This window comes from Monodelphis domestica, chromosome 2, assembly GCF_027887165.1.
Source record: "Monodelphis domestica isolate mMonDom1 chromosome 2, mMonDom1.pri, whole genome shotgun sequence".
Lineage (NCBI taxonomy): Eukaryota > Metazoa > Chordata > Mammalia > Didelphimorphia > Didelphidae > Monodelphis > Monodelphis domestica.
In genome coordinates this window covers 44,274,653-44,288,808 of record NC_077228.1, presented here as the reverse complement: position 1 = coordinate 44,288,808, position 14,156 = coordinate 44,274,653, and the positions used below count along the sequence as shown (strand labels likewise).

General features: G+C 36.5%; 1 protein-coding gene across 2 annotated transcripts in view; it reads right to left on the bottom strand.

The window, feature by feature from the left end:
• The window catches only part of COL24A1 (collagen type XXIV alpha 1 chain), a 399,913-nt gene that overhangs the window by 154,520 nt on the left and 231,237 nt on the right, over nt 1-14,156 (bottom strand). For both annotated transcript variants that reach the window (XM_007480591.3, XM_056815400.1), the window contains one exon: nt 9,501-9,545. In XM_007480591.3, coding sequence (XP_007480653.1) covers nt 9,501-9,545 — 45 coding nt within the window. The remainder of the gene's footprint in view (nt 1-9,500; nt 9,546-14,156) is intronic.

Here is a 14,156-nt window from a genome sequence, read left to right as displayed (position 1 = left end):
GATTCCAGTTTTTTAATCTATACATTTATTAGGTAGGATAGGATTAGATCATCTGCTCCTTTTAGGTATGTCCTTCCTATGACTCTGTCTTTTGATTAAATAATCCAAGATCCTTCATCTTCCTCATGACATTAATTTTAAAAATTATCTCCTATCCTAGCTCTGTGGTCCTTCTTTGACATCTAAAGGAATTACAAAAAGATAATTTTTGCTAGAGTCCAGAATTGGTCACATAGTTTCATGAAGAGCCCCCCAAAAGATTGAGAGACTTCCAAATGCACATACATCAAGCATTTCTTAAATACCTTCTGTATGTGGAATGCCCTACTATGTGCTGGAGAGAGAATTTTAATAAGAAAGGAAGGAAAGAAGCATTTATCAGCACCTACTATGTGCCAAGCACTATGCTAAGTACTTTACAAATATTATTTCATTTAATCCTCACAACAACCCTGGGGGGTAGGTGCTGTTATTATTCTCATTTTATGGTTAAGAAAGCAAAAACAAGGCTAAATGGCTCCGTTAAAGTTAGTGACTTGCCTAGAGTCATACAGCTAGAAAATGTATTAGACTAGATCTGAACTTGGGTCTTCTTGACTTCAGGGTTGGCATTCCATACACGGTGTTTACCTAAATTCTTAGTCTCTACCCTCAAAGTACTTGTTAGTCTAGTTAGCAGAAGAAAATATCAATATAAAAATTCTAACATAATACGTTACATGGTAAATACATTAGAAAGTAATAGTCCAAAGTACTGAGTGAAATTGAAGTGCAACAGTTGTTGTTGACTTAGGTGACATTTGTCTTTAACAAAAGCTATGCTATATTTAAGCATTCTGATACTATATCTCCTTTTTGGTCCCTTGTGGCACACTGTCCATTTCCTATTGGCTTGTAACTAACTATGTCCTTTTGAATTTTTTTAAATCACTTTTATGTTTGCCAAATCTTAAGTTGGTCAGTTTGATCACTGATTTCCATGTTCACTAACGTTCCCGGGAAATGGAATCATATTTTAGTGAACATCTTACATTTAAATTTGCATAGTGCTTTAAAATTTCTAAAGAACTCTCCAAAATACATCATCTCATTAAATTGCACACTTACCCTAATTATCCCCATTGTGCAGCTAAAGACATCGAGAGAGGAAAGATAAAGTAATATGTCCGAAATCACACATCTAATCTCTGGCAGAGCTGGGACTTGAACCTCGAAATAGCATTTCCAGTTCAATGCTCTTACATTATGCTATTGGTCTCATTAGTACCATTTACACAGGGAAGAAAAGTTTCCCTCTATGACCAACATGAACATTATTTGTTATTGGAATCTTTAGCGCCCACTAGAAAGTTATTTCTTCACAATGGTAAAATATTTGCCATTCAATATGGCCAGGTGGTACCATCTTCAAAGTCCTCACCCCCTTCTATTCATCTCTCTTCTCCCCAGCCTTCACCCCGAACAGCCTCTGGCTCCTTCTCCCCACATGCATGTCATCTCAAGGGAAAAAAGAATGGGCCATAAAGATTTTTCACTTTCCCAGCTACTGTCTTTTAATCAGTGACAGAAGTAATGAAATGGTTTCATACTTACACGAAAATTCTCTTTAAAACATAAGCTGGCTATAGTTATGAGCAAAATAAAATCCAGATTTTACTTAATGATTTTTCTTAAAGTCAGAAGGAGTACAAGACCTCAAAATTCAACATCTCCCCCCACCTTCTCAAAAGGTAATGGTGTCCCCCCCCCCCAATTAAGCTATGTTGTGAAGTTCTTGAAATAGTAAAGATTCCCAAATAGAACACTTTTTAAAGGCAAAGACCTTATTGGAATTAGCTAAAGAAATTCCTTTTAAACCTTTCCCAAAGGATTGAGGAAGAAAATGCTCTATAGTCCCAAATGTAGGAAAGATTATAATATTAACCTAGGGATTCAGAACACATGTAAGATATTCAGGAAAAATGTCATTAGTGAATATGAAAAGAAAATGTTTCATTGTTCTCAAAACAATTTTTTTCCTAGTGACACTTAAATTTGTAAAGGAACAGATGTTATGTTCCATTTAGAACAACTTTGGAAACACATGTGGTCGACATATCACTCCAAATTAATTCACTATGTTAATACGCTATATAGAAGACCAGCAAAAGAGACAAAATCAGAGAACTAATTTGGGTCTCTTTTTTTTTTTTAAGTTAACTTTTGAAGTCACAATCTGCATTTGGTACCTTGTGATGAAGAGTACATTCTAGTGAGTCAAATCTAAGGGAAGGAGAGAGATATTAAACCTCAATCGGAGTTTTTTAATATACTTGCCCAGAATTCTTTCCGCTATCTGTAATAACATTTGTAAAATAGAGAACATCAACTAAATCAATGTTGACTGTGTACATATATGTGATTAAAATAATTTCATTATTATTCTTATTAATACTTTGCTTATAAATTCTGCTGTTACTATCTTATATAATTAACTTCTGATTATTTTATTTCTCAGGCAAGGTTTCCTGCTATACAGTTTAATCTTGGCTTATCATGATATCAAATGAGTGAGCAAAAGGAGAATAATTTTTATTACAATATCAACAATATAAAAGCAACTTTCAAGGACGTAAGAATTCTGATCAAGCCAGAGATCCAATAAGGAAGTATGATATTTACTTCTTGACAAAGAAATGATGACCAATTCAAGGTACAGAATGCAATATAAATTTTCAGACATGGCTAATATAGGGATTGCCTTTTTTTGACTATATGTATTTGCTATAAAGATTTTTTTTCTTTTTTGCATTGGGATATGAGGAAGAAAGGGTATAGTGATAGGGTTGACAAAAAAAAGGTAAAAGAGAAGAAACAAAAGGTGGTGATTGAACTGTTTTTAAATGTACAGAGCAGAAGGAAGACCAGAAGGAAACACAGATAAGTAGGATATCTTTGAAAGTTCAATGCTGATTTTGTCATAATCAAAGTAATTAAAAGGAAAAGCTATACAGAATGGAGATTCATACCTTCAGGTAGAATAATATTTTTTGTTTTCCTTTATATATAGCATTATTCATTTAACTTGTCACTTGTTAAGTTGGAAATTTTTTAAAAATTAAAAAGAGATTGAAGAGGTCTTTTTTGGTCATCTAGATCAGAGGTGTCAAACTCGAATAGAAATGGGGGCCACTAAACTATACATAAGGATCATATTGACTGAGAAATTTATATATTAACATTATCTATCTCTATTATATTTTAATTGTCAAATATTTCCCAATTAAAATTTAATTTGGTTTGGACCCACACAGGAGTGATCTAGATCCATTTCCTCCTAGAACCATAAGTATCTTCTATCTATGTCTCCACAAACCCCAGTACTCTCAACCAATAGTCATCTAGCCTCTCCTTGAAGGCTTCCAGTAATGGGAAATTCATTCCCCTTTGAGGTAACCTTTCTTTTTGGGGACAACTTGATTACTTGGGAAATTTTCCCTTTTATTGAATCAAAATACACTTCCTTGCAACTTCCTCTCACTTCTTCCCACCCTTAGCTTTTGATTGTTTTCTCTACACAGAAGTATAATCCTTTGTCTTCACAGCAATTCAATTCTTCAAGTAATAGAAGGTGCCATTCTTGAACTACAGGTGAGGAATGAGATCAGTGCTATAAGAAATAGCTAATGAGTTGATTCCTTTTGCTTTTTTATATTTGGTTCTTATCAGAGGCTACTATGGGGCAGGGGGTTGGGAAGACACGGGAAGGAAATATCAGTGTTAATAAATTTTTGTTTAAAGAAATATAATCTTGACCCATCATTCAGTACTAAACCTAATCCTATTAGTTTTTGTGAAAAGTAGTTTACTGTTAAGTCTCTTTTCCTTGAAATCATGTTCCTTTTGGCTGTAAGGACAATAGTCTAGCTCACCTCTCTACTTTTACATTCACTGTTTACTTTTTCTTAGAAGTCTTTTCCTAAGAGTATCAAAGATGCTAAAGAAACAAAGCAAATCCTTCTGGGGCCCAACAACTCCAACACCTGTGTAAGCACACTCTCAAGCACACCTGGACATTGCTTGGGAGCCCATATTCTTAAGCAAATGCTTTTATGTTTTTAGTGGAATTTTTTTATGTCTTACTTATAAAGAAATGTTTCACTCAAGTGTGAAACACTTTTGTTTTTCATTCTCTCAACTTGCCTCTCACCTTCATGTTGCTTTGAATCTAGCCTCACTAATGGAATGGGGAACTAATGTGGCAATTAGCAGGGAACAGACATTTATTTGTTCATTCATTCATTCATTCATTCATTCATTCATTCATTCATTCATTCATTATTTATAAAACAAAGTCTCAGGTCTCTTATGTCTCTACTGCCTTGGAACTAATCTTTAGAATTTATTCCAAGACAAAAGGTACGAATTTGTATTTAATTTTTTTTAATCTCTTAACTTCTGTCTGAACCAATACTAGGTATCTGTTCCAAAGCATAGGAGTGTTAAGGGCCATTCCAGATTTGAACCCAGGACCCCCATCTCTCATCTTGTCTCTCTAAACACTGAGCCATCTAGCTGCCCAGGGATTGAGCATTTAATAAGCACCTATCAAGGATCAGGCATTTTGCACAAATATTATTTAATTGGATCCTCAAAATAACCAATCCTTGGAGGTAGGTGCTATTATTACCCTCATTTTACAGTTAAGGAAACTAAGGCAAACAGAAGTTAAGTGACTTACCCAAGGTTTCAAGGCTAATATGTGTCTGAGGCCACATTTGACCCAACACTCTAGCCACTGGATCACCTGCCTGCCTATCAGTACCTTTGACTATTTTCCATTTATTCTTACTATTACTTTGAAAACTTTTCAGTTTTTGCCTCTTTAAGGATACTTTTCATTAGTGGTCTTTATAAATTGTGATTTTCTTATCTGAAAATGTGAAATTACCAACTCATTGATGGTATTCTAACTCTTAGACAATGGCCATTGAACCATAAAATTAAACTTATCTCATTATTCTATAATCCTGACCAAGTCCAAAAGCTAATGGTCAGCAACGTGCTTTTAATTTCTTTTGTCTCATGACATTATGTTGAATTAACAGAAAAAATATGGTTCCTGCAGTGACACTGTATTAAGGGAAGCCAAATGCTGTGGTTGGAGATAAAAGTCTTCCTTTCAACCCCCACCTCTGCTATTTATAATTGGTTGACTAAGTCCTTTCTTCTTCTTGGGTCTCAATTTTCTCTCCTGTAAAATAAAGGTTTGGACTGAATACCCTCTCAGATCTTTCCTGTTTTAAATCTACACTCTGATGAACAGCATAGAGACCTAGTTTCCTGCAAAGCCTTGTTAGAGAAATCCGGAATAAGAATTATTAATGGTAATAAGGATAATTCACATTTCCATAGTTCATCAAGGCTGATAAAGCACTTTACTCACAAAGCAGATAATAAAGGGATTATCATTCCCATTTTATAGATGAAGATATTGAGGATTAAAGAGTTAAGTGATTTACTCAAGGTTACATGTTTAGTTGGGATATAATCTCAGTTGAAAATCTGCAGGGGCACATGTTTTTGTATTTCTTTGCATATCCATCACTTAGCACAGTGCCAAGCAAAGAGAAAGCAATTAACAAATATTTTTTGACTGAATACCATAATTATATGAAACACTCTGATTTCTACTCTGTGGGGTTTATAGCAGCCTTTTTGCTGCTCTTTATTATTTGTATATTGGGGTGAGCTTGGAGGGAGATGTGGAGGCAGAGTAAATGGTAGACATCCTCCAATCCAGTAACTCCCAACTAAGGAGAATTTATGCTCAATTAGGTGAGTAGAACCTTTCCCAAATTCTATAAAATTTAGATGCAAATTGTTTTTATTGTTTAGTCATTTCAGTTGTGCCTGACTTATCGTGACCCTATTTAGCATTTTCTTGGAAAAGATATTGAAGTGGTTTGCTATTTCTTCCTCCAGCTCATTTCACAGATGAGGAAACTGAGGCAAATGAGGTTGGATGACTTGCCCAGAGTCACACTGCTAATAAATATCTAAGGCTGGATTTCAACTCAGGAAGTATGTCTTTTTGACTGTGGGCTCAGCATTCTATCCACTGCACCACTCAGCTACTCCAGACACAAATGTGGCATCCCTAAAAATCCTACCTTGAAGAGAGTATCAGTCTAATTCAATACCTAGGAAGTTCATGGACAACTAACACTCTTTAGCATATAAAATGAATAGAGTCCACTAAGTGAAACAAAATCAAATTCCATCAAATCAGGACTTTGAACTCATGGAAAACTTAGAGCAGGGTAGCATGGCTCACTACTGTATCAAATTAGCCTTTTTGGTTAAGCATTTTAAAATAATTTTACTTTTCCCCTAACTCCAATAAAATGCTGCTTCAAATTCTAAACTCATTAATGTAATTATTTGATCATGTTCCACAACTTCTCAGAAACCAATAACATTTGATAATATGTTCTAATTTAACTTGTTTGTTTAACTTAATTACTAGGATTCAAAATAAACAGATTCAGCCCCAGGATTATATTATAGGTTTTGATATCTTTGCTCTTTAAAGTTATTCTGCTTTCTGATTTGACTTAGTATCTTAGTAAGTTAGGAGTAACACAAATGGATTCCCAAGGGAACACTGCAAAGGCTTGCAAGGTGCCATTTTAAAGTTTCTGAAACTTAGGAGGGGTCTTAGGCAAATAGAAAGATCAATAGATATTTCAATTTGACTGACATCATGATGTGGAACAATGTATATTGTTGTATTATATGTAAATAATTTCTGTAAACAATGTATTAGTTTTAATTAACATAGAGTAAGTAGTATTAGCACTAAGATTCAAATATCTTGTAATAGTTTTGTTCAACATTTAATGTACTGAATTTATTGTAAAACCCAAAACTACCCTTACTCAAACTTTCCTGCAAAGAATCCTTAGAGTAGATTTAGTAAATTGGTAACCATAATCCAAATAAGTGACCTTGGGAAGGTCACAACAAAAAAAGGGGACGATTGCAGAAAGGAAATTAGACTAATAGTTGGTGGGGGAAGGGGCAACTGGGAGTGGCAGTTGGGTCTTGTGACTAGCACTTCCTTCCTGCCAGGTGGGAGGACTTGCTTCCTGGTGTTGGAGGATAGAGGAGCTTGTTCAGCCCAGTCTGGTGTGGTGTGCCGCCTCTTCTTGGTTCAGCCTGAAGATCCAGGCCCAATCACTTCTGAAAGTTAGACCTATTCTTGTTTGCTCTCTATCTACTGCTAAGATTCTGTATTAGACAAAACTGGACTAATATAGAGTAGACGGGAGTGGAAGAACCCTCTGCCAGCCTCTGGGGCCTGGCTGAACTCTGAAGCTGAGGAAAGAACTCCAATCCCAACTGGTTATTAAACTTTATATTATTTGAATTTGCAGTCAGATAAGTGGACTATCTTTTCTGGGCATAGAGGGAACTGAACTTCAGTTCAGTCATTCAAGACAAAACAGACCTTATCGGACCCCTGCTGCTTTCTCTCAGCAGGGGGCATCTCTCCCTCCTTTGCTTCTCCGAGCAATATTCCTTCTCTCCCCTTAAACTCCTCCATACCCCACACAAACCTCCCATTATCCCCCATTTTGAATCCTCCCTTTCCTTTCCCAATAAATATTACAGTTTTGTCTTTCCCATACAAACCTCCCACTATCCCCCATTTTTCAATCCTCCCTTTCCTTTCCCAATACATATTACAGAACTGAATGCGACATCAAAGTTTATCAGAACAAGATGGTCGGAATAAGAAGCAGTTCTTTCCAACAACTAACCTGACATTATTAATTTAATAAATAATGCTTTTGAGCATCCAATCCCTTTATCGTACAGATTGAGTTCAAGGGAAGTAAAGTGACTTGGTAGAAGATACAAATGATGTCCAAGAATTACTTCTGGTTACTTTCACTCCATCAGCTCACTACTATATACTAGGATCTTGTGGTCTACAGATCTGATTAGATTATACTAAACTGTCTGTCTGATTTCCCTTTTCCTAGTATATCCTCAGGAGGGCTTCCCTGATTAATGAGCTCTTTGGGCAAAGCTGGGTACCCAGCCATATCACAAACTGGAGGATGTCAAGAACTTGACTCAGTGACCCACCCAACAGCTTTCTATCACAAATCAGCTCTTTACTTCCATAGTAACTACTTGCTTTCTTTTTTGGCTCTTTGTTCTATCTCCATCCTGGCTTCATTCTGATTAGATCCTAGCCCATCTTATCAGATCCATGGGCTTGGTCAACCCTGCCCAGCTTCTTCAATCTGTCATCTGTTTTATGACCCAGTTTTGCCACCTGCTGGCCAAACTCAGCTTAGTTGGAGTGCTCTCAAAATTAGACTTTATTTTTAAGTATACAAAATTCCAAGTTAAGGGACACCTTTTGGAAATTGATAGAGACAAGATTAGGATAAATAAAAGAAAAATCGGTTTACATGAGGGTTAATCAATTTCTGAAATGCAATACTTTAGAAGTGGTAACAACATTGAATTTTTTTAGACTTTGGACAAATTTATAAATATAAACATGAACTATGAGAATCTGAGATATAGTAGTCATCGAATGTTAGAAATTGAATAATCCTCAGAAATTTGTTGTGTTTTCATTTCAAAAACAAAGGTCTCCAAAATCAGGTCTCACATCTAATAGTGAAGCAAATTCTGTTAATTTCTATTCTCTCTCTCTCTCTCCCTCTCTCTCTCTCTCTCTCTCTCTCTCTCTCTCTCTCTCTCTCTCTCTCTCTCTCTCTCTCTCTCTTTCTCTCTCTCTTTCTCTCTCCATTTCCATTTACCTAATCCCATCCCTTGATTGAATTCTTTTTTTTTTTGCTATACAGGTCTGTCAAGGGAGATATTATTATGCCATTGCAATATATTTCTTTATATTAAGGGATATCTCTAATTATTTTATTAAAATTAATTAAATAATGTCCCCATAGCAAGAATGAATAGGAGCTTGCTAAAATATCTACCATTGACAGAATGGGATGCAGCATATTTTTTTTTAATCAATCTGTCCAATATCATTAACTTAATAGTAGTTTTAAATGTAACATGTAAATCACAGAATAATTAAATATACTGTTTTCATGCCTAGTGATTTAACACTATGATCATTAGATGAAGTGCAACTCTCAAATTATTTTTAAAAAACTAGTCTTATTTCTTGCTAATTTTACTATAAGATTAAGCTAAAGGAAAATTACCATTAAATTATGCTTAAATAACACAACAAATGAACACAAATGAGAGAATTTAGGTCTTATATTGGATCATATCATTGTTTTAAAATTTCTTCTTTTTTTAAATAGGTTTGATTTTTTCATGGAGAATTTTTACGTATATAAAAAATTTGCAAAACATAAATAGGAAGATTACTAGAGTTTTTTAGCACTAAATATGGGTAGCAGGACTAATAGATGGTAAAAAAAATGAACATGAGACCAGAAAAGATAAAATAAACTTACTGCTTCCCCAACTTTTCCAAGGTGTCCTTGATCTCCTGGTTCTCCCTGTTTGTATAAAACAAAGAGATTGAATAACATTTTAATATTTTTGTTGATTTTTAAGAGAAATATTTTCTTTTAAAAATCTTATTTTTTTCTATATAAGATTTAACCAAAACTTTATATAGTATGTGGTAAGGCAAGGGAAATTTTTTAGATAATTAACTGGTATCTATTATATAGTGCATCATAATGTATTATAATGGATTTTGGTCATTGATATTATCCTTGGAGACCCAGTTCCTTGAGCTTCTCAGGGCTTATGATATCATTATTTCAGTTGTATGTGGGATTGTTATATCTATGTTTTTATCATTATTCAGAATTACTCAATTGCTAAAACTTTGTCTGAAATTCCCTTCTCTTCCTGTAATCTGCTATCTTTCCAACTCTCTCCTAACATTCCAAAGGGAAAATTTGCCCAAAGAGGCATGGTATGTTTTCAAGAAATATTTTTGCATGACCCAAAGACAAATGATTCTGAGAAGCAAGAAAAGGTCAGCTTGACAAAGAATGCTAAACAAGAAGCTTATAAGCTTAAAAATAGATAAGCAACGAATGTCATCAAACATGTGTTTATATACACACACATATATATTCATTTATATCTATTTATCTATGTATTTATTGAAAAAAAGATGAAAACAAAGGAGGACAAATAATGAGAATGGATACCAAAGGACAATATGATTTTATGAGAGCTGTATCACGAGTCCTAAAGGTCAGAATGCATTGAGTTTAATGATGAACATTAAAGATAAAAAAAAGTCCAAATCTGATGTGCTAAAGCCAGAAAGTAAAGGGGAGAATAAGATGACTGCTCAGTATGGATGAGATGGTATTAGTGGATAACAGAAATCAGAATTGCTCAATTCATTGCTTAACTTTTATTTGGGAGGATGACCTTTGGACTAGAAAACAGGGAATTATGACACAAGGTTACAGTTGAAGGAAATAAAAAAGACTTAATAAAAATAGTCAATAGGGAGCTAGTTAATATCCAAGCAAAGAAAATACATATAAGGTACTTGGCAAATAGTAAGGCATTACATAAGTGTTAGCTTTAATAATTATTATTCGCTATGTAGCAAAAGAGCAACTGTTTAATTAAATCAAGGCAAATGGCCAAGATGAACTACGTGATAGATACTGAAAGTCTTGGCAGATGTGATGGGCGAACCATTGTGGGTGATCTTTGGAAATCTGCAAGAGTGGCAAGCATAGCACAGGATTTGAAGAAGGGAAATGTAGTCACTATTTTTTACGAAAGGAAAAAGTATAGAATTTGGAAAGTAAAGGTCGGCATGCTTGACTTGATCCCTGGCAAAATTCTAAAAATATCATTAAAGACATCACAAAAAATCTAGGAAAGGGAGCAGTGATCAATAAAAGTCACGATGACTTCCTCAAGAACACAGTATTATTAGGCTGGTAGGTCAGAAGAATGCTGCACAGAGAAATTGCTTTGATATACAACAGAGACTTATATTTTCTGACATAACCAATATAGGAATTTGTTTGGCTTAACTACGTAGCTATGTATAGCTTTTCTTTCTTTTAATTTACTATAGGTAGTGTGTGGGGATGATTTAATTTTCAAAAATAAAATAAAAAAACCCAAATATTAATACTTTGATGTGCAAAACTCTGATATAGGGAGAGCATCAGAATTAAAAGGGACTGGGAAAGGGTTCTTGTAGAAGGCAAGATTTTAATTGGGACTTGAAGGAATCCAGGAAAGGCATGAGGAGGAGATGAGAAGAGAAAAGGTATTCTAGGCACAGGGATAGATAGAAAGTGTCCAGAGCTGAGAGATGGAGTTTTTTTGTTCATAGAATAGAAAGAAGTCGATGTCACTGGATGGAGGGGTATGTGCAGGGGTGAAGGGGTGTGTAAAATGTAGGAAGACTGGATAGGTATGAGGGGGTAGGTCACAAAGGGCTTTGAATGCCAAGGGGAGGATTTATATTTGATCTTGGAGGCAATAGGAAGCCACTGGAGTTTATTGATCTAAGAAATGGGGAAGTGCGGAGGTATGTGACATGATTGTATTTGTGCTTTAGAAAAAGCATTCTGATACATAGAAGATGGACTGAAATGGACTGAGCCTTATGGCAGACAGACTAACAAGGGTGGAACTTTAAGTACTAGATAGAAATCCCAAATTTAGCTCCAAGGTAAGAAAAACAAAACTCCTAACAAGAAGAGCTACCCAAAATTGGAATGACTGCATCTGGACATGGTGGGTAAAGGTAAAGGTAGGATGGCTGTATCTCAGCTATACTGTAGAAAAGATTTTTGTTCAGGTATCGGTTTGTCCAGATGGCCTTTAAAGTCCCTTTCAACTCCAAGTTCCTGTGATTCTTTAAGTAAGATAATAAGGAAACCTCCGGACTTCCGGTTAAGATGGTGGCTTAGAGAAAGCTAAAGCTCAGATCTCCGGAAAACCCTTCCCGACCGATCTCAAACGATAAGCTCCTAAGGCGCCGAAATTCAAAACGATCAACAGCACAGACCCTGGGAACCCTCCTCCTGGACCTGGACCCGGATCAAAAGGTATGTCTCCCCTTAAAAGCCAGAACCCGAGATCACTCGGACCTCAGGGGTAGGAGCGCAGAGTCCAAGGCTCCCGGAAGCCGCAGCCCGGCCAGGCTCAGAGAGCAGAACCCTCAGGGCCTTCTACCTGAGTCCCAGTGAAAGTTACTGCCTGGGGCTTCCGCTGCAGAGAGCTGGTCGAAACAACAGCAACCCTCAGGGCGGGCAAGACAGCCTCACGGGCTGGATCCTGCTATCCAAGTCTCAGTGAAAGTCCTTGCCCGGAGCTTGGGAAAGCTGCAGCCCATCCCCCCGCAGGCCGATGAAACAGCCTCACGGCCAGCGATTCTGAAGGCAACTTCCGGAAAGCGAGCCGGGGGGAGAGTGTGGCCTCGTGGTCCGACCCTTCCATTCCAGTTCCAGTGAGGCATATTCAGTTTAACCCAGGGAAAGCTCATAGAACTATCTGCCCAGGACTAAAGCCACTGAACACCAGACAGAGACAAGAAAAACTAATCCTCCACATTCAGAAATGGCAAACTCCACAGAACCACAGAAGCCCCAAAATACCAAGAAAAATAAGAAGAAAGGGGCGACTTTGGACACATTCTATGGAGCCAAAATACAAAATACAGAGCAGACAGAAGATAATATAAAAGAAAATGCTCCAAAACCTTCCAAAGGAAATGGAAACTCTCCACAAACCTATGAAGAATTTGAATCAGAAATGACCAAAAAGATGGAAGCCTTCTGGGAGGAAAAGTTGGAAATAATGCAAAAGAAATTCACGCATCTACAAAACCAGTTTGACCAAACTGTAAAAGAAAACCAGGCTTTAAAGGCCAGAATCAGGCAACTGGAAGACAACGATCGTGTAAAAGAGCAAGAATCAATAAAGCAAAGCCAAAATACCAAGAAATTAGAAGAGAACATAAAATATCTCACCGACAAGGTGATAGATCTGGAAAATAGGGGGAGAAGGGATAATTTAAGAATAATTGGACTCCCAGAAAAGCCAGAAATAAACACCAAACTGGACATGGTGAATCAAGATATAATCAAAGAAAATTGCCCAGAGATTCTAGAACAAGGGGGCAATACAGCCACTGACAGAGCTCACAGAACACCTTCTACACTAAACCCCCAAAAGACAACTCCCAGGAATGTAATTGCCAAATTCCAAAGCTATCAAACAAAAGAAAAAATCCTACAGGAAGCCAGAAAAAGACAATTTAGATATAAAGGAATGCCAATCAGGGTCACCCAAGACCTTGCAAGTTCTACTCTGAATGATCGTAAGGCATGGAACATGATCTTCAGAAAGGCAAGAGAGCTGGGTCTCCAACCAAGAATCAGCTACCCAGCAAAACTGACTATATACTTCCAAGGGAAAGTATGGGCATTCAACAAAATAGAAGACTTCCAACTTTTTGCAAAGAAAAGACCAGAGCTCTGTGGAAAGTTTGATACCGAAAATCAAAGAGCAAGGAATACCTGAAAAGGTAAATATTAAGGAAAGGGGAAAATGTTATCTTCTTCTTTTACTCAAACTCTCTTCTATAAGGACTACATTTATATCAACTTATGTATACTAACATGTGGGGAAAATGTAATGTATAAATAGGGGGTAAAGAAAGACCAAATAGAATAATCATTCTCACACAAAGATTCACATGGGAAGGGGGGGGGAAGAAAACTCCTATAAGAAGGAGAGGAAGAGAGGGGGGGGGGTTACTTAAACCTCAATCTCAGGGAAATCAGCTCTGAGAGGGAAAAACATCCAGATCCATTGGGATCTTGAATTCTATCTTACCCAACAAGGGTAAGGAGAAGGGAAAACCAAGGGGGGGAGGGGGAGAGGGAGAACAAAAAGGGAGGGAAAGAGAGGGGGGAGGGGGAGGGAACAAAAAGGGAGGGACTAAAAAGGGAAACATCAAGGGAGGGGACAAGGGGGACTGTTTCAAAGTAAATCACTGGACTAAAAGGTAGAGCCGAAGAAGAAAAGGTTAGAATTAGGGAAGGCAATCAAAATGCCAGGGAGTCCACAAATGACAATCATAACTTTGAACGTGAATGGGATGA